Source organism: Geotrypetes seraphini, chromosome 13 (assembly GCF_902459505.1).
Source record: "Geotrypetes seraphini chromosome 13, aGeoSer1.1, whole genome shotgun sequence".
In the NCBI taxonomy this organism is placed as follows: domain Eukaryota; kingdom Metazoa; phylum Chordata; class Amphibia; order Gymnophiona; family Dermophiidae; genus Geotrypetes; species Geotrypetes seraphini.
Genome location: NC_047096.1, coordinates 78,759,146 through 78,780,976, shown reverse-complemented (window position 1 = coordinate 78,780,976; position 21,831 = coordinate 78,759,146). Strand labels below are relative to the sequence as shown.

The window sequence follows — 21,831 nt, the reverse complement described above, 5'->3', positions numbered from 1 at the left end:
CTTAAGGAAGATGGCCACGGGTAGCTGGAGCTAAGACGCCACAGAAGCTCCCGGGCTGCCTTTAATCTTGTTATGGTGAAACGCAAATCTAAACTTCGGGTTTTTCCCGACGAACCTTTGCCAGCAGCAGCGGGCCCAATGGACGTCTTCCTCCAACGTGGGACGCGAACACAGCCGGAGGCTTCCTCGGCTGGGAGAGACACGCCTGCTGAAGCGTTACAGCTTTCCCTCGAGGCAACATCGATAACCCTGGAAGAGCATAGTCCTCCGAGTCGTCCTGGGGCGTCTGAGCAGTTGATGGAGGAGAGAATGTCCCGGGGTGTTCCCTCTCCTGACCGGCTGAGTTCGGGAGTCGACTCAGCAGGAGGAGTTGTGAAGCCAATTCAAATATCAGAGCACTCGGAGGAATTGAAACAGAAATTGCCTCAGGGTTTCCTTACATTGAATTTGTCTCCAGCTGAAGTTCCAGGTACTTTAAGTTTATCAGAGGGTCTGAGTTTGAACTGATACCTATGCAGAGGCCCAAGGTTTTCAATATGGAGACAATCTGGGAAGCAATATCTAGTTTGCAAATCTCTTTGGGGACTCAAATGCAACAACTTACTACACGTTACACTTCTGTTGTCTCTGAAAATTTGGAACTGAAAAATAGATTATCCAGCGTGGAAACTAAAGTGGATGGACATGAAATTAGAATAAAGACAGTAGAATTCCAGGCTTCAGTCTGGATAAGAGATAGTGGAAACCTTAATTTTAAGGTTGAAATGTTGGAAAATATGATTAGAAGAAGTAATCTTCGGATTACCAACTTTCCAAAATTACCACTTATTTCAGCGCGGGATACATTTAAAAAGTATTTGAAAGAAGTTTTGAAAGTTCCCAAAACTTCTTATCCGCCTCTCACTAAAATATATTATTTACCAACTAGGCCAGCTGTTCAGAAACCAAACCAGCAGAATTTGTCTGCTGACAGTTTGGATTTGACAAATTTCCTTGAGAGGTCAGGTGAAGAGATACCGGCAACTGCTACGCTACTTGTACAATCTGCCATCGACTCTGACAGGGAATGGATGCTTAAATTGTTTTTTAAGTTTAGAGATGTACCATTTATGACTAAATTAGTGAGAATGTATCCAAACGTGTCACGAATAACCCAAAAGAGAAGAAAACAATTTCTTATTTTGAGGCCAAGGGTTCTGCAGTTAGGGGCGACGTTTGTACTCAGATTCCCCTGTAAATGTGTAATGACCTATCAAGGGAATAGATTTATTTTCTTTGAACCTCAGCAGTTGACAAAATTTATTTCTGCTAAAGAGCAAACTTAGAATACTTGAGAGAACTTCTGTTTCAAGTCAGCTCATTAATAAGGTTCTGGTTCTCCCTTGCTACCATCTTTTATTTTCTTTGTATTGTTTAATAGAGGATTCAGCTATTGTATTGCTCTCTCCCCCTTTAATTGAGGTCTAAAGTAACAATCCAGTAATTTCTATATTTTGGTTTAATGCTTTACCCTTTATGATAAGAAAATAAATTTGTTTGGTTTTATTTTCTAATGTAATTTCTATTATTTGATTATTGTCTCACCTTAAAAGTTTGTACTGGTATTGTACTATTTCTTTGTTTTGACTAATAACTATGTCAATACTATAAAATGAAAATAAAGAATTATAAAAAAAAAAAAAGAGTATGAAGCGCCACCTCACCAGGATGAGAATGGGGTTTAGGAAAAAAACACCGGAAGAACAATAGACTGATTAAGGTGAAAATCTGACACCACCTTAGGCAAGAACTTGGGATGAGTGCGCAGGACCACCTTGTCATGATGAAAAACAGTAAAAGGTGGGTTTGCAACCAAAGCCTGCAGCTCACTAACCCAGCGAGCAGACGTGAGGGCAAGCAGGAAGATCACCTTCCAAGTAAGGAACTTCAGATGAGCTTTATCCATGGGCTCAAAGGGGGGTTTCATCAATTGAGCAAGAACCACATTGAGATCCCAAACCACAGGGGGAGGCTTGAGAGGAGGATGGACATTCAAGAGGCACCTCATAAAACGAGAAACCAAGGGGTGGATAGAAAGCGACTTCCCATCAAGCTGCCGATGGAAGGCGGCAATCGCACTAAGATGTACCCGAACAAAATTGGTCTTGAGGCTAGACCGAGACAAATGAAGCAAATAACCAAAACCAAAGATAAAGAAGCAGACAAAGGTTCCACCTGATTCGAAGCACACCACGTGGCGAATCTAGTCCACTTCTGGGCATAACATTGCCTAGTAGAAACTTTCTGAGAAGCTTCCAGAACATCCCTCACCGACTGGGACAACTCAAGGGAAGGAGTCAGGTGGAAAGGAACCAAGCCATCAGATGTAGAGACTGCAGATTGGGATGCAACAGCGAACCCCGACTCTGATACTGAGGAGAAGGAAACACAGGCAGAAGCAGAGGATCCCTGATACTAGGTTGAAGAAGCAGGGAAAACCACGGCTGCCGAGGCCACCGAGGAGTGATCAGAATAATGGTGGCGCGGGCAGACTTGAGATGGACAAGCGTCCCCAGAATCAACGGAAAGGGAGGAAATGCATACAGGAACCTGCCCGTCCAATCCAACAGGAACGCATCGGCCTCGAGACGATCCGGGGAGAACACCCTGGAGCAGGAAAGAGGCAACTTGTGATTGAGGGGCGAGATGAAGAGATCTATCTGCGGATTCCCCCACCGAAGAAACACCCGACGCAGAGTCAGGGAATGGAGAGACCATTCGTGGGGCTGCAGGAGGCGGCTTAACTTGTCCGCCAGGCAGTTGTGCTCGCCCTGGATGTAAACCGCACGAAGAAAGATGTTGTGGCGGAACGCCCAATTCCAAAGGCGAAGAGCCTCCTTGCAGAGAGACAGGGAACCCATACCCCCCTGCTTGTTGACGTAATACATCGCTACCTGGTTGTCCGTGCATACCAGGACCACCCGATCCTGAAGCAAATGGCGGAAGGCATTGTAAATGGCCTGAAGCTCCAACAAGTTGATGTGGCAACAACGGTCCGCACTCGACCAAAGGCCCTGCGTACGCAGACCGTCGAGATGCGCCCCCCAAGCATATGCCAAGGAGTCCGTCGTCAGGACCTTGTGATGCTGAGGAGTGAGAAAGAGCAACCCTCTGGAAAGATTGGAAGAGCTGGTCCACCAACGGAGCGAGCATTTCAAGGAGGGAGTCACCACAATGAGATGAGAAGCGGGATCCCGATCCTGTCACCACTGAGAGGCCAGAGTCCACTGAGGGACCCTTAGATGCAGCCTCGCAAACGGTGTGACATGCATGGTGGAGGTCATGTGTCCCAAGAGGACCATCATCTGCTTAGCCGAGACCGAAGTCCGCAGGGAAACCTGCTGGCTCAGCCGCACGAGCGTGGCCTGCCGAGGGGGAGGCAGGAATGACCGGAGGTGAACCGTGTCCAGCACGGCCCCGATAAACTGGAAGGACTGAGAGGGGCACAACTGAGACTTCTGGAAGTTCACCTCGAACCCCAGACCCTGAAGGAAGGTAATAGTCTGTCGGGTCGCTGAAATAACCCCCTCTTTCGTTGAGGCCTTGATCAACCAATCGTCGAGGTACGGAGACCTGAAGGCCCATCGACCGCAGAGCCGCCGCCACCACCACGAGGCACTTCGTGAAGACTCATGGGGAGAAAGCAAGCCCGAACGGGAGGCTGCTGTCCCGGGGCTCCAGAAGGTGTTTCTTTCCCCCCAACAGAACCATCTGCTGTTCTCCAGCTCTAGAAGCCTATGGAGGGGTTAAATCTGAAGCTCCCCTCCCTCCATCCTGTGCCATGTGACACGTGGTGCAAGGGTGCTCTTTAGCTATCCATCCAATGCAAATAAGGCATGATATAGGGGTATTAGGGTCTGAAGACTCCATCCCTACCAATTTTGAGGCAAAACGAGGTGTTTGGAATAAGTATGAGAATTGGGGGAGAAAAAAATATCGGGAAATCCAAGGTGGCCACTGCGGCAGTGTTTTGACACAAAAAAAGTCTTAAAAACATTTGTGACAAAAATTAATACAAAAACAAGCCTGGATAGTTATAATCACTAACGTGCACCAAAAAAATCCAGAAAACAGCTCACCACGTATTGGCCTCAAACAGACACAGTCTCATAAATACACTATAAAAAGTGGAGAAAAGACCTGAGTGTCTTAAGTGGAACCAACAAGAACAGTCCCCTACAGACAATCTTGTCTCAAAACAAAGTTGAGACAAGGAGACGCATCCTTGGTCAGAAAAACTCCACTAGTGCATAATTCTCCAATACTCTTCTGAATATTTTTGGTGCATATAGAGCATACTTTAAATCTCAAAGAACTACACTGGATGTTTGAATTAAACACCATGACTCCCAGTGGGTTAAATGAGACTAGTGATTGGATGATGCAGGCTGAGTAGGAGGGATCTAGAGGCTTTCTGTTCCATAGTCTTAGGTTCGGGTTCTGATTGGTTTTGATTTGGATGACAACATAGAGGGGCAGTCCTTATTAGCACTGGGGGGGGGGAAACAACGCCGCAGCCATATTGGCATCATTGGCAATATGAACTAATGGAGTAAGCGAGTTGCTTAAGGTTTTTGGTAAGCAGTTAAGTTACAGTTTTCAACTAATCATTTTTTAGTTACTTGCTTAGTCTAATTTAAGTTCTCTTTGCAGCACTTACAGTGATCTCGACCCTGAAGAAGTATGAAACGTGTCGGAGGGGGATTGGTGCAGCAACGACTTTGACTAAGCTAAGCCCTTGTTATGAAGTGAAATAATATTTATGGAACTAAAGGATGAAATCATATTTATGTAATCAAAAGGATGAAAGATGAAATATAGGGCTCCTTTATGGCACGCAACTTTTTAGCGCACGCTAACCCCTGCGCTAGCCGAAACACTACCGCCTGCTCAAGAGGAGGCGGCAGTGGCTAGCGCGGCCGGAAAATTAGCGCGCACTATTACGCACGTTAAACTGCTAATGCGGCTTCGTAAAAGGAGCCCATAGTTAAACACTTTTTCACATTTAAAGCACTAAATTAATTTATCAAACTGTAGCACGAATGAACTTAAGAATATACACAGATAAAAAGGGGAACTTGTGAGGAGTGCTGCCTCACCGATTTACTTGATCTTACTGATCTATTTTTTTCAGGTGGTATTCTGAAGATCCCTAGTGTGTATGAAAGCTCATTCATGACAGCTTGATCTATATCAGTGCTAATTTAATTAATTATTGTTGTCATTATTTGAGGTGCCTATAAACAGTTTAACCGATAGCCCACACGGCTGAAAGAAGTTATCTTACAGCTTTGCCAACCTTCATTCAGAACAGTTTCAAAATTACTATTCACTGGTCCTCAGCGGGCCACCACACACTCAAAAGCTTTCATTGTGTATGGCTTTACGCTCCCACTCGTCATAGGAGCCAGTTCAACTTTCAATTTATATTCAAATATCTTAATAGTTAGAAAATTTAAAGTACTTAGCTTCTAATAAGATTTATACATTTATACAATGGCGGTTGAAAGTTATTAGAAGGGAGCAGGAATCTTGATAAAGCCCATCGATTCAAACAGGCGAAACATGTTGATGTTAAGAACTAATTCTCCCTGCATAGCATCTTATTAGAAGCTAAGTACTTTAAATTTTCTAACTATTAAGATATTTGAATATAAATTGAAAGTTGAACTGGCTCCTATGATGAGTGGGAGCGTAAAGCCATACACAATGAAAGCTTTTGAGTGTGTGGTGGCCCGCTGAGGACCAGTGAATAGTAATTTTGAAACTGTTCTGAATGAAGGTTGGCAAAGCTGTAAGAGAACTTCTTTCAGCCGTGTGGGCTATCTGATATAATCTTCATTCTTAGTTAAATTATACTTACATAGTGCTGGTGTTTACATTTTATAAACAGTTTAAAACATTTGCGTCATAATCCAAGAAAAGGGACCAAGTCTTTCAAATTGAGTTATTCAGCTGGCTAAGTAATCAAGAAGATGCCAATTCAAATGCAACAAACTACATCTTTCTATCATTTCATTTGCCAGAGATATACCGTCTCAATTAACAATATAATTCAAGAACTGAAAATTCTAAATTGTGAGAAAAATTAAAACCAAAGTTTGACAATAATTTATTAATGCAAATATCAATTGTTAGTTTTTAAATTTGGTTTACTGGAAACTTGGATTGTCAAAATATAGGAACAACTGGTTTTAGTCATATGGATTACAAATTTTTATAAGTTATATTAGAGTCTGGAAAATCTGGAACTTCTGTTTATCAAAACCAACAGAATTTTTTTTTTTAATTATGAAGAAAACTGCAAAATGTACCTGAGAATGAGTAATTTATCTAAATAAAGAGACAGTAGTTTGTAATTTGCTAGACAAGACAATACAATACAATTTTTATTTGTATACTGCCAATACCTCCATGAAGTTCATAGTGGTTTACATAAGTAATTATGGTGATACAAATTTAAACTAGTGTTACAATATTTAGGAATTATTAGTAACAAATTCATGAAATAGTGAGGTCTTTAGGTCTTTTTTGAAACATTTAAAATTAGATTGCTGGTTAATATTAGTTGGTAATGCTTTCCACAGTTTTGCTGCTTGATATGCCCATGTGGAGTTAAAAGTTCTATTGTATCTAATGTTCCTAATGACTGAAAACCAAAAAGTATCATTGTTTCTTAGGTTCAAAGATGGATTATTAGAAAATTTAATGAGAATGAAAAATCTTTATTGCAGAAGGTAACAGAAATGTGCGAGCAATGGAATCCACTACATCTGTCTTGGTGGGGGAGAGTTCAAACTATTAAAATGATGATATTGCCTGTGGTTTGTTATCAGATGGGTATGTTACAAGTTTTTTTAAAGGGTCCTTTTATAAAAAATTAAATAGTATTCTTACAAAATTTGTTTGGCTGGGCAAAACTCCTAGAATTGCTTTAGTATCCTTACAAAAACCAATTGCGGAGGGTGGGGTAAATTTTCTATAGGTATCATCAAGCCTATATTTTGCGCCAGGGTATGTATTGGGTCCTCCCAGAGCTCACTGATAATAACCCAGACTGGTTATGGTTGGAATGGTGACTCATGTTCCCCTCGAACCAACCTTAAAAATCCTGGGAGTCACGTTGGACAAAAATCTTTCCTTAGAAAATCACACCGACCTCGTCATCAGGAAAAGCTTCTCTGCACTTTGGAAACTTCGCACCATAAAAAAATACTTCAACGACACTTCCTTCCGCCTTCTTGTACAATCCTCCATCCTCAGTATTCTTGATTATTGCAACATCATATACCTTAACGCCACGAAGAAAACAACCAGGAGACTAAAAATAATCCAGAATACCGCCGTGCGCCTCATCTTTGGCCTAAAGAAATGGGAACATGTCACCCCATTCTACCACCAACTCCACTGGCTGCCTTTCGAGTCTAGAGTCCTTTACAAATTCGCATGCTTCTGTTACAGGGCGGTAAATGGTTCCTCACCAAGTTACATCAATCCTCACTTCAACCTCTACCGCACCAAAAACAAATCCCGTCGTATTCAGCTGTTCGCCTTCCCCTCACCCAAACTCTGTCACTTTAAAAGATTCCTTGACAGAACTTTCGCCTTCCAAGCAGCCAAGCTGAACCCATGGCTTGCACAAATGATACTAGAGGCCCCCACTTACCTCGGTTTCAGAAAATCACTTAAAACTTACCTATTCCGCAAACAAGACCCGAACGGTACCCCCCCCTGACAATATCTCCCCCCCTCCCCAATCGGGCCCCCTCATGAGGCCTTCCCCCGTTTTTCCCCTCTTCCCGCATCCTCTATCTAGTTCAAATAAAGCCGATAAACAATTGAAACTATGTTACTCTGTAATTCTAATAACAAATCTGTAATTCTAATAACAAATCTTTAATTCTGACAAATAATTGTAAATCTGCCTGTCTATGCAGACCCTAATGTAATTCAATGTAAACCGCCTTGAACTCGAATGGGTATGGCGGTATATAAAAATAAACTATTATTATTATTATTATTATTTACGTTTATGTCATATTCTCAGCATTAAAATGCCTAGATTATATAAAGAAAATAGAATATTTATGGACACATGGAAAACTCTGCGATATGTCAGCAATTTAATACCTATTCCAATTTATAATTCGACAAATCAAACTATATGGTTAAACTCCAAGATTCAAATTGGCGGATTTAAGGTCATCTGGAAGCATTGGATGATAGCAGGTATACGGATTCTAGGTGATCTCATTTCAAATGGTAAACTGCTTGAATTTTCACAGTTGCAACATAAATTTGGTCTTAATAAATCACAAAGCTATAGATGGTTGCAACTGAAGCAAGCCATTCAGGCAGGGTGAATGGAAGATTCTTAATACGCAATATAGTTTAGAATTTTTATGCTTTCAGGTGGACTTCTTGGGTCACCAAGCCGTACAGTGGTATAAATTGATAAGTGGATTTGTAAATAAAAAACCTAAAACTGGACTTAGGGACATTTGGAGCATTGAGATCAAACATCAAATTAATGCGTCTTAATGGCCATGAATTTGGTCTTGGAGGATGAGATGTAGTGTCCGCATCTATGAGACAAATTTGGTTTTTTTTAATTACATAGAGCTTTTTGGACCCCAGCTAGATTACAAAAGTTAGATAGCTCTAAGTCTAATAGATGCTGGCATTGTAATCTTGAAGCAGGGACTTTAGATCATTTATTGTTCTATTGTCCCTTTATCATGGTCTATTGGAAATCAATTTGGTCCCAAATTAATTGTTTATTAGAGAACCATGTAGCATTATCATATGAAACTATTTTATTTGGTACATTAATGAGAACAAAGAGCCAAATATCATCAAATAATAATAAGCTTTTATTGATAATGACAGGAGTCGCCATACAACAGATCACAAGTAATTGGAAAAATTGGAACAGACTAAACTATAATTTCTGGTGGAATTCATTATGTCATATTTATAAAATGGAGAGAATAGCTATACAAAAGGGGAGTTATAATAATTTAAAGAGGTATGGGGGCCATTAACTAAATATTGTAATGAATAGATACCATTCTACTTTATAAGTACAATTGTGAATGAGGGGATGTGAATTTTATTAAAAGTTTAGTTTAAAAAGGAAATAATTTTTATGTGATATATTTGATTGAACATGAGATTGAAGGGATGGGAGGGGAGGGATTAAATTTTATGTATTAACATTATAATTGATAGTATTTCAAGTGATGCATTCAATGTCAATTGTTTGATAATTTTACACTTGTTGAAAGATGAAAAAAAGAAAATTTAATGAGATGTGGCATATAATCAGGAGTTTTTCCAAACTGTATTTTAAATAAAATTCAATAGAATTTATAAAGTATTCTCCCTTCTATAGGTAGCCAGTGTAATTCACATAAATAAGGTGTACTCGTCATTTTTGATATATGAAACTTTTCAAAGGCTGTATTATGATGAAATTATTTGGGTTATTAAGCAAGTGAGCCAAAATAAACAGCATGAATATACAGTACACAAATTGTTGTATCCGATAGGCTAAAAATGTTTTTTGTTATAAATAGAACCCAACTGACATTGTTGCCTTGTTTCTCAAGTACAGTACTCCCCCGAAATTCGTGTGGGTTCCGTTCCAGGAACACCTGCAAATTTTGAAAAATCCCAAATGCAGTTTAGGAGCTGATCGAAGGCAGGAGAGAGCAGCTGGGGCGCTGGCAGGTGCTGAAAATCATTCTCAGTATTTTCCGACCGTCTCTTCCTGGTACTAAAGTCAGGCTACATCAATCAGGAGCTGCTTTGACATGTCAGATAGTGTGTCAAAGCAGCTCCTGATTGGTGTAGCCTGACATTAGTACCAGGAAGAGGTGGTCAAAAAATACCTCAAATTAGTGAGTCCACGATTTGCAAACCGTGAAGTCGTGGGGATTTACTGTAAACATGCACTAAGACTTGATACCTTTTCTTAGATTTTGGTCAGCCTTGAAATGTGTCACAAACAACAATAAAATAGAATATTAGTGGAGGGAGGGGGAACAAAGCCCTAGCTGCAGAAACAGTTAAAACACAGTTTTTCAGACCTCCCTCCCCCAATTTTCCCCATAGACTGTCACAGCCTGTACTCACAGACCAGTACTAGGGAAATGGTACTGCAGCCTGCTTCAGCTCCTAGAAAAAGTAATTGGATCTGGAGAAATTTTGAGCCTCAAGCCCTGGTCAGCAGCTATGCTGAGATTTTTGGGTTGTCAGTTGGCCCAAGCCTCCATATCCCCCCCAACAAGGTCACAAATGCTGAAAAGGGGGGGGGGAGGTGAAACTGCAGCCAGCACCATGAGCACTCCAAAGGACACTATTGATGCCCAACAGCCTGCGCTCAACCTCTTGACCAAGTCAAGGAAGTGAGCAAGTGCTGAGTGCTCTGAACTCTGAGCTCCACAAATATTCAGCAAACTGGCTGCATAGGTCCCTGAAGGATTCACTAGCCAGCTGCAAACTAAAGTCTGCTCCTCTCCAAGCAGCAGTCCCTTGAGTTGTGTAAAAACCACAAACCGAAAACCCCCCAAAATACATTGCAAAATAATAAAGAAATAAAGGAAGCAGATCATAATGACAATTTCATGCTTGCCTGCAAAAGGAAGAACTGAAGGCCCAAAGAGGAGGATCTAAAAAGCTGTGATGAACATCTTCTGTGGTATGCTAGCAAGCATACGGTTCAGCAAACCATCTCTATTGCACTGAAATAATGCATTATCTTTGCTAGCTTATAGTAAAATAAAATGAAAAAAAGAAAGGTACAAAAATTTAAAGTAAGACATTCTACCTCCCACCCCAACTACACACCCTAACAAATTTTAACCTGGGTAAGTATACCGAGAACTGTGGCCAAGAACTGGAGTTCCTGATGGACTTCTTGAAACCTGGCAGAAGCAATGCACTCGAGCCAGAATAACTAAAGATTCATTTTACCCTTAGTGCCTTCCCCAGCATATACTCACCTGCATTGCTGGCATGTTCCTGCAGGAGGCGTCTCAGGATCTGGCTTTGCAGCAAACTCATGTTTCGGAGTTTAGAGAACTCCTCGGTTAGTTCAGTGTATGCCAGAGCCAAGTTCACCCTAATGTGGCAAAAGAGCACATCAATCCCATGATTGACACAAAATGCTCCCACCCCCTTGGATATATCATAAAGGCCCCTTGTCCCTCCCACAGTCAAATGACCTATGTACAACCTATATCTACTACATGGTTGTGCTTATGTGTACCTGTCAAAGGCTTACAGTATATCTGCGTAGGTGCTAGCACTGCACTGCACACTCAGACTAAAGCTGGTGAGAAAACAGCTGCAAAGCAGTTTACACAAGATGGGGAAAAAGGCTGTCAAATTGAAGCTCCTTTCAAAGCCCCCTGTGGATTTTTCTTTCTTCTCTCCTAGTTAAATCTTCTCTCTTCCATCATTTCTGTACCTGCATTTGCCAACAATGAATAATTTAACATTTCTCATTCACCATCTACAGCCAGAGCACTGTAGAACACGATGAAAGAATGGCCTGTACAGGAACCAGAACCCCTACAACTTCTACAGCTACATAGATGTTAACATACTGCTGCATTCTCTATAGCTATTCACATGCACACACAGAGGACTACCATGAGGGAAAAAAATAAATACACTTAAACCATTCTGTGCAGCAGAAATAAGCAGCAAAGCAAAGCTTCATCTCTGATCAATTCACACCTCTCAGGCCAAGGAGATAACCTGAGCAGGAAACATGCAGAAATGAAAACTGCCTGCCAGCACTAGTCTACCAATTTAGAGCCAGGGCCGCAATAATTCCAAAACCACACTGGCACAAATTTATACAGCAAAGAACACCTATAGCCATATCTCAGTCATCATTAGCTGAATTAGGATTTTAGATTTATCCAAACAGAATCAAAACACAGGATTAAAGGCAAGCTGTTAATCCAGCTGATAGAGCAGCCTTCTGGTTAAGAGCAAGAGACAAAACCAGAGAAGCCACAAATCAAATCTCCATTTCTTCCACTGGCAATCTTTGTGACTTTGGGTGAGTCACTCTCTCAGAGAAGCGTACAAAATTAGTCTTTATAATGTCCTTGGGCAGGAAAATATCTACTGTACTTGAACATAATATACTGTATCTTGGGCTCTTATTTGGAAAGGCAATTAATTAAATGCAAATCCAAGTCAGTCTGCAAAATAAGGATCTCAAAACTGTTTTCAATAACTATATTGTGCATCTGATGATGTGGTATCTAGTCTTCAAAAATGTAAGTGCAACCATAGTTCTTGAGGACCACAACCCAGTTAGGTTTTCAAGATTTCTACATTGAATAAGCCTGAGACCTATTTGCATGCAATGGAAGCAGTATGTGCAAATCAATATCATGCATATTCATTGTAGAAATCTTGAAAACTCAACTGGGTTATAGCCTTTGAAGATCATGGTTGCCCATGTGTCACCATCTGAATTTGTCATTTTTGCTGGTAGAAACTAGGAAATAATTTTCTTCTTTCATTTCTATTAACGTAATATAGTCTATCTTTTCACTTCAAGAAAATGCCAGTATGGGCCACTTCCTATCTCCTCCAACAGTAGAAAACTAAAGGTTTAACAGGACTGCACAGGCTTACCACCTCCACTTGCTGGAGTCCAAGAACAGATTGGTTCTAAGGGGACTGCACAGCCCACTCATACTTCTGCTAAAATTCAGTTTGTTCTCAGTCTCCACCTGCTGGCAGAGCTTAAACCATTCGCCTGTGCTGGTCTGGAGAATAAGTAAGATTTGTTTCAAGCCAAAACATGTGCACTGCCCACGACACAGTCTGTTTTCAGAAACCCACTGCTGATTGATGATCTATTGTAAACACAGTAAGGCCTTGTTACTCAGTGCAAAGCTCAGATCAACACTGCCCAGTTAACCTAGCATGTTGGTATATTTGGAATTTCTGGTTATCCCACACTGGCTATACAGACAGATCCTGATACTGGTAAGATAATGGCACCTTCTTCATCTTTACATAAGTAGATTGTAGGGGGGACCTTCCTGAAAAGTGCATCCCTCCACATTCTTTAATCATGAAGGGACCAAGAGGCTTCTTTGCTTTATAAATGGTACAGAGAGCAGCAAACCAACCTTCTCTCAAACCTGGCATCCCGCTACAGACCCCCTGAAGATTCCCAAGAACATTTTAAGTCAAATAAGCATTATGAAAGACTGACAAGAGGCAATCCTCACTCTTCTGCATCTCAAAGCAACAGTGGTCCTGACGCAAATATGTTGAAAAGTAGGGCCATACAGGCGTCACTGAACATACCTTCAGTGACATATGTATTTCAAGAGAAAGGGAAAATTACCCTCTCTTATTCTCCCCATCTATAATGGAATGCAGCAGTTCTCCCTAGCTGACCACAACAGAGTCCCTCAGCCCCAGGACATAAGCTCGTATTAAGAACATTCTTCAGGCTACATAGAAAAAGATGAAAAACACTAACTGGTCATCTCCGACCTTCTTCAGCCAGGCCATGTCACGCTGCGACTCACTGCACACCAGGTCCTGCCAAAGAGGAGCACAGGGGGGTTACTGACCCCAGCATGAGGTACCACCAATACCCCACAACCTAGCAACTACTATATTGTCTTCCCTTGCCACACACTTGGTTACAGCTCCAGGAGAGTAGTTGGTCCTGCAACGCACCATCCCACAGCCACTCACTTATCTAATTGTACCTAGTTTGTGTCTGTCTATTAAATGCCATACCTTTCTGTTTTGGTCTTCTGTTCTGGATTTTCGGAATGTAGACTGTTTTTCTCTGCTCTAGGAAATGGCTAAATGAACTAAACCTGAATACCTTCTGGACCTCCAGGAACCTCTGTGATCACCTTGTATCCAGCCACATGAATGGGAAGTACAGGAGAAACCAGCACCAGGGAAGCTCTCGTCAATCTGCCCCTCAGACTTCTCCTGCAGTTCTTATACATACTTCAACTAGCCTGTTTCAAATCTGCTCTGTTCTCTCTGTAATGCAAGACAGTCATGAAATTCCCCCTTACTAATATGGCTTTAGGTGTTCTACAACCTCTAGCAATGAACTTATTAATATGGGAAGTTACATATTTTGATTATGCTACCTAAATGCAATATAAAATACATGTAAATTTTTTAAATAGAGAATGCAAAGAAAAGTACAACAAATTCAACAAAAACAAAACTAGATCTCAGAAATAAGTGACAAGAGGAAAATGCCCCCCCCCTTACTATGACAATTGTCAGCCGAAATGTTTCTGTAAATAAATTTCAATTCCCCCATAAAACCCTGAAAATTCACCTCAAGCAGCCTTAAGGAGAGAGTCTACAAAGACAATATTTAAGTTGCTTAGGAAAAATAAATTAACTGTCACCTCAGGATGGACAGCAGAGCTTGCCAAAAAGGGGGGCCATTTAACAGAAAAGCCAAATGGAAGTGGTAAGCAGGAGGAGAGCACAGATAGCACAGTTACTCACCTATAGCAGGTGTTATCTGAGAAGAGCAGGCAGATATTCTCACGTGGGTAATGTCATCCATGGAATTCGGCACAGACAGTCAAAAAGTGTACTGTCACTTTAAATCTTTAAAACTGCTCAAACACAGGTATACTGGTGCCTTCCCACCTGATGTCGGCTCACGGGACCTTCAGTTCAGTAATAAAGCTAAGAAGTCCCTGGGCAAGTCACTTAATCCTTCATAGCTCCAGGCACGTTAGATAGATTGTGAGCCCACCGGGACAGACAGTGAAAATGCTTGAAACCTGATTGTAAAACCTCTTAGATAACCTTGATAGGCGGTATATAAAAAATCCTAATAAACTTGAAACTTGGTAAGTGAAACCCAACTAGGGGAGGAGGGAGGGTTGTGAGAATATTAGCCTGCTGTCCTTGGATAACACCTGCTACAGGTGAGTAGCTATGCTTTATCCGAGGACAAGCAAACAGCATATTTTCACATGTAGGACTCCCTAGCTGCTAGGATCATGCCTTGGAAAAGAGAGTTATTAATAAATACCATGAGCCTGGCAAAACCAAAGAGGGTTGAAGGGAAGGGTTGGAATATAAGTAGAAAATACATTTTGTAGAACTGCTTGGTCGCACCAACTATTCCATCTGGTTTTCAAGGGTGATGATGCGGAGAAACTGAAAGAAATCTCGGTGAATCTGGAAGATGTACTGAGCCAAATTGACAAGTTAAAAAGTGATAAATCACGAGGACCGGATAGTATACCTGTACATCCCAGGGTACTAAAAGAACTCTAACATGAAATTGCTGACCTGCTGTTAGTGATCTGTAACCTGTCGCTAAAATCATCTGTAGTACCTGAAGATTGGAGGGTGGCCAATGTTATGTCCATTTTTAAAAAGGGCTCCAGGGGAGATCTGGGCAATTACAGACCGATAAGTCTCACTTTAAGGCTGGGCAAAATGGTAGAAACGATTATAAAAAATAAATTGTGGAACACATTAATGAGACGGAGTCAGAATGGGTTCAGCCGAGGGAGATCTTGCCTCACAAATTTGCTTGACTTCTTTGAAGGTGTGAATAAACAAGTGGATAAAGGTGAGCCGGTTGATATAGTGTATCTAGATTTTCAGAAAGCTTTTGATAAAGTTCCTCACGAGAAGCTCCTGAGAAAATTAAAGAGTCATGGGATAGGTGGCAAAGTTCAGTTGTGGATTAGGAACTGGTTATCAGATAGGAAACAGAGGGTAGGGTTAAATGGTCATTTTTCTCAATGGAGGAGAGTAAACAGTGGAGTGCCACAGCAGTCTGTACTGGGACCAGTGATATTTAACTTATTTATAAATGATCTGGAAATTGGAACGACGAGTGAGGTGATTAAATTTGCAGATGACACTAAACTGTTCAAAGTTGTTAAAATGCATGTGGATTGTGAAAAATTGCAGGCAGACCTTAGGAAATTGGAAGACTGGGCGTCCAAGTGACAGATGAAATTTAATGTGGACAAATGCAAAGTGATGCACATTGGGAAGAAAAACCTGAATCACAGTTACTGGATACTAGGGTCCACCTTGGGGGTTAGCGCCCAAGAAAAGGATCTGGGTGTCATTGTAAACAATACGATGAAACCTTCCGCCCAATGTGTGGCGGCGGCCAAAAAAGCAAACAGGATGCTGGGAATTATTAAAAGGGATGGTTAACAAGACTAAGAATGTTATAATGTCCATGTATTGCTCCATGGTGCGACCTCATTTGGAGTATTGCGTTCAATTCTGGTCTTCTTATCTCAAGAAAGATATAGTGGCGCTAGAAAAGGTTCAAAGAAGAGCGACCAAGATGGTAAAGGGGATGAACTCCTCTTGTATGAGGAAAGACTAAAATGGGTAGGACTCTTCAGCTTAGAAGAGATGGCTGAGGGGGAGATATGATTGAAGTCTACAAAATCCTGAGTGCAGTGGAACGGGTACAAGTGGATCGATTTTTCACTCCGTCAAAAATTACAGATTCTAGGGGGACACTCGATGAAATTACAGGGAAGTGGTCTTAAAACTAATAGGAGGAAATTTTTTTTCACTCAGAGAATAGTTAAGCTCTGGAACTCGTTACCAGAGGATGTGGTAAGAGCGGATAGCGTAGCTGGTTTTAAGAAAGATTTTGATAAGTTCCTGGAGGAAAAGTTCATAGTCTGTTATTGAGAAAGATGGGGGAAGCCACTATATTGGTAGCATGGAATATTGCTACACCTTGGGTTTTGGCCAGGTATTAATGACCTGGATTGGCCACCATGAGAACGGGGTCCTGGGCTTGATGGACCATTGGTCTGACCCAGAAAGGCTATTCTTATGTTCTTATGGAATGATTCTCCAAATAACAGTGGGATGTGAAGGTATGAATTGAGGACCACATGGCTGCTTTACAGATGTCCTCAATAGAAGTGGAACATAGATGAGCTACTGAAGTCACCATTGCTCGAACTTCATGTGGAGTGATATGGCTTTCAAGTATCAACCCAGCCCAAGCATAGCAAAAAGAGATAAAGTCCACCAGCTATGTGGAGATAGTTCTTTTGGTGACACAAGCTCCAAGTCTGTTTGGATCAAAAGACAGAACGATTGAGTGAAGTTCTGTGAGGTTTAGTCCGATCCAAGTAATAAGCAAGTGTTCGTTTACAGTCCAATGTATGGTGTGCAACTTCACCAGGGTGAGAAAGTGGTTTTGGAAAGAAGACAGGAAGAACAAAAGATTGATTGAGATGAAACTCCAAGAGGACCTTTGGGAGGAAAGTGAGATCCTGTTTCCATCAACAACACTTTGCTGTCCTTGTTCAATCAATCATCCTTTCGAGGCTGGATTATTGTAATTCAGTCTATTTAAGCTTGACCAAGAAAAGCTTTCAGACTTCAACTAATCCAGAATACTGCTGCTAGGCTGATCTTTGCAAAAAGTAAATTTGATCATGTCTCTCCACTCCTACAAAAACTTCATTGGCTTCCAATAATTTCCAGGGTTTATTTTAAATGTGCCTGCTTAATATTTAAGATCTTGCATGGCATCCTTCCTCCTTTAATTCCCCTGTCTTGGAATTCTGTAAGATCTGACATTACCAGATCTACTCAAAAATTTAAAATTATCCTTTCCTACATTGAAAGGCGTTACCTACATTGGCAAACTAGGGAAGTGTCTGCTTTTCAAATTTACTGAGCTTTGGAATAATTTTCCTATTCAACTGTGCGATCGAAAACATCTGAAAACTTGGCTATTTTCAAAGTTGTAAATTCTGCCCCTCTCCATACTAATTCAAATCCATATTGTATCTGTTCTCCTTTCTAATTTCCTGTAAAACGTGCTGAGTTCTACTGTTATACAGAAGATACGGTATATAAGCCTAAGGTTTAGTTTAATTTAGAACTTGGGATGAGTGCGAAGAGAACATTGTGTGAGGATTTGACACAAGCACTTGAAGTTCACTGACCCTGTATGTACATGTGAGATATATAAGGATGTTTACTTTCCAAGTGAGGTGCTTGAGAGATGAAGTTGAAAGTGATTTAAATGGAGGTTTCATCAGAGTGGAAAGTATGGCATTACGATCCTAAGCAACCGGAAGAGGCTTGATTGGTGGTTTGGTATGATAATGACCTTTTATGAATCTGGAAACCAAAGGATGTACAGAAATGTTTTTTGTCTGGTGGCGTATGAAAAGCACTAATAGCACCGAGATGAACTCTGACTGAAGTAGTTTTGAGACCAGAATTGAAAAGGTGTAGGAGAATTGTCTAGAACCAATGGAAGAGGACAAGTAATTGGATCTAGTAGATGAAGATTACACCATACTGTGGTGAGTCCACTTGAAATGATAGCAGCGCTGTGTGGAAGGTTTTTTAGAAGCTTCAATGATGGCTACTCATTGGGAAAGAGATACCATGCTATGAGAGCTAATGAACATAGATTGGGATGGAGAAGAGAGTCCTCATTCTGTGTGAGCAACGCTGGAAAGATCTGAAGTGTGATGGGTTCCTGTACACAGAGTTATAGGAGGAGAGGAAATCATGGTTGATGTGGCCACCGGGGTGCCTTGAGAATCATGGTGGCATGTTCTTGGCAGTTTTAGTAGAGTCTTCACGACTAATGGAATTGAAGGAAAAGAATTAAAAAAACTTGCCCCGCCAGTTGAGGCATCTGACTCCAGGCGACTGGGAGTGTAGAGTTTGGATCAGAAGACTGGAAGTTTGTGGTTTGAGGGGGGAAGCAAAGAGATCTGGGATCCCCAATCCACAAATATCCGACATAAAATGGTTGAGTTGAGTGATTACACATGAGATTGTAGGACTCTGCTCAACTTATCTGCTAAGACATTCTGTTCTCCTGATAGATAAACCGCTTTCAGAAATATGTTGCAAGGAATCACCCAAGACCAGATTTGGACTGCTTCTTAGCAAAGTGGGCAAGACCCTGTGCCTCCTTGTTCATTTACATAGTACTGTATATGGCTACCTGGTTGCCTGTTCAGATGAGTACCACTCGATTGAGGAGGCAATCTTGGAATGTGCATAGAGCATTGCAATTGTTCAAAGTGCGAGGAGGTTGATGTGGAGAGTTTTCTTGTCAGGATTCCAGCTGCCTTGAGAATGGAGACCATCGAGGTGGGCTCCATAACCGAACATGGAAGCATCCGCTGTTAATATTTTTTGATGTGGTGGAGTGTGAAATAGAAGGCCTCTGGCAAGACTGGCCAGTGATCACCACCACTGAAGGGACTGACAAAGTTCTGAGGTCACTCAATCATTTGGATAGCACTCCAGTGACTTGAGACCATTGGGTGGAGAGTGTCCACTGAGGTTTCCCATGATGTAGACAGGCAAATGGAGCTATGTGAACTGTAGAGACTATCTGGCCCAGGAGACACATCATTTGACATGCGGTGGAGACAGGAGACCTTCTAGCAGATATGAATCAGAGTGTCGAGCCTCTGTTGCATGAGCTTGAGTTGTGTCTAGAAGTGCAAATCTGAGATGATCCAATAGATGAACTATTCCATTCATGACCTGGTGAGCTTGTTGAGGCCTTGATTAAAAAGTTGTCTAGGTAAGGGAACACATGAAGACTACAAGAGCAGAGGAATGCAGCTACTACCACCAAACATTTTGTGAATATTCTGGGTGTTGAAGCCAGCCCAAATGGTAGTACTCGGTACTGGAAGTGGTGTGTTCCCATTTGAAAGCGAAGGTATTTCCCAAGAGCAGAGAGAATGGAAATATGGGTGTACATTTCCTTGAAGTGTAGAGCGCAGAGCCAATCATTCTTCTCTAACAATAGCAATAGGGTTCCCAGAGAAAACACGTAAAATTTCTCCTTCACCAAGTATTTGTTGAGAGCACAGAGGTCCAGAATTGTAGAGACCTCCGGTCTTCGGTATAAAGAAATACTTTGAGTAGAACCCTCGGCCTCTCTCCTGCAGAGGAACTTGTTCTATGGCATTGAGCTGGAGGAGGGCTGAGAGCTCCTGGTAATGGAGGGTCTTTTACTGGGAGCTGAAAAGAGACTCTCTTGGAGGATAATTTGGCAATCTTTTCAGTAAATGAAGAGCATAGCCTTGATTCACCACTTGAAGGACCAAATGATCTGATGTTATAAGGGACCATTGATGATAATAGTGAGTCAACCTCCTCTGCGTAGAATCTGAGGTAAAGGTTGAAAAATGCCGACAGAGCTCTCTAGTATGCAGTCAAAAGAACTGCTGTTGCTTGGACTGAGACTGCAACTGAGTTTTCTGTTGTCTCTATTGCCTGGGTCATCTCTTAGTTGATAAGCAAGTAGGTGTAGAAGGCTGGTTATATCTCCATTTTGAATAGTATGTGGAGCATATTATGGAATATTTCCTTGGTGCTTCACAAGGTAGCCATGCAGTCATTATGTATTTTGATCTTTTGTGCTGTCTCTTCTATACAATCTCCAAATAAATCATCTCATATAGGGAATGTTGGAGAATCAGTCCTGTACATTGGCATCTAGGTCTGAAATTCTAAGCTATGCTTGCATTCGCATGGCAACAGAGACTGCTGAGGTGCAGGAGAGAATATCAAAAGCATCAAATGTAGAGTGCACCATGTATTTTCTGGTTTCTTCTAGGATATAGTTTGTGAAATGTTGATAAGAATGGAGATGCTCTGATGGCATATATTGTTCATAAAATAACATTTTTTGGATGAGTGATGTCATCTAAAATGCCATGTTGAAATTATAGCTTAATATTCTATTAGCCAGCATGGAGCCCTGGAATCTCTATGCCTAAACTTATCTAGAGTTCTGCCTGCTCTTCCTGGAGAAGTACTTGCTTAAGTTCTGGTATTGTTCTCTCTCTTTAAGGCAGACTCTACATCCAAGGACTGATGTTGTAACTATGGTCTTTCAAAGCCTGGTCAAGAATGGATTCTGTAAAGTGTGTCCAATTTGAGGGGAGCCGCTGGGACAAAGTAGACATTCCAAGATTTTGAATAAGGCTTCCTTCATAAGACTGTGGAGAGGAACCTTTTTGCAGTCTTTAGGCCACTTTATAGTTCAGAGCATCCATGAGTTCTGCTTGAAGTTCTGTCCCCATCTGTCTGATAAATTTTGTAAATAACAGACTTTCTGGCAGTAAACTTCAACGAGGAGGTGGAGATGGATCTGAAAGTATATCATAAGACTCACCTGCAAATAAGTCGGGATAATCGCTGCAAGAGTGTGGAGACAACTCTGAATCATACTCCTCGATGTCAGGCCTTGTAGATTGAGGTTGTCGAAGTAGGCATCAATATGCCGAGATGAGCATCAAGGAGTGTCAAGAATGTGATGATGAACTTTGCCCTCTGGAAGATAGATGTCTCCTTAACTTGGACACTAGACACCATGATGTCTGAGAACTATGCCTCAATGGAATTTTAGAACACTGCTCGGACTGAGCTGAGACTGAGTATGTTGATGTAGGAATTTGCTACTTCAAAAACAATGATGACAAGTTCCACTATGTAACAGGAAAACCATACACGAACTTGTGTTACACTTGACTGAAAAAGTCAAATTGGACTATAAAAATGAAAACCCAATGAAAGAAAATCTGTACACCTGCTTTCATCTGTTTCAATGACAATATTGAGCAGAGCAGGATTCTGAGGGTTTCATATCGAGAGAGTGATTGCTCCAATTTTACTTTTTCAGTCAGATGTAGGAATTTGCACAGGTTGTGACTGCAGCATCCCAGCTAGCTTTTTTGCAACAGCAGCACTCAA

The 21,831-nt window shown here is 41.3% G+C and overlaps 1 protein-coding gene across 2 annotated transcripts in view; it reads right to left on the bottom strand.

Moving 5' to 3' along the window:
• TBKBP1 (TBK1 binding protein 1) overlaps positions 1-21,831 on the bottom strand; it is a 51,230-nt gene that overhangs the window by 9,967 nt on the left and 19,432 nt on the right. For both annotated transcript variants that reach the window (XM_033919189.1, XM_033919188.1), the window contains exons 7-8: positions 13,565-13,626; positions 11,046-11,164 (exon numbers count right to left, since the gene is read on the bottom strand). In XM_033919189.1, the coding sequence (XP_033775080.1) occupies positions 11,046-11,164; positions 13,565-13,626 (181 nt within the window). The remainder of the gene's footprint in view (positions 1-11,045; positions 11,165-13,564; positions 13,627-21,831) is intronic.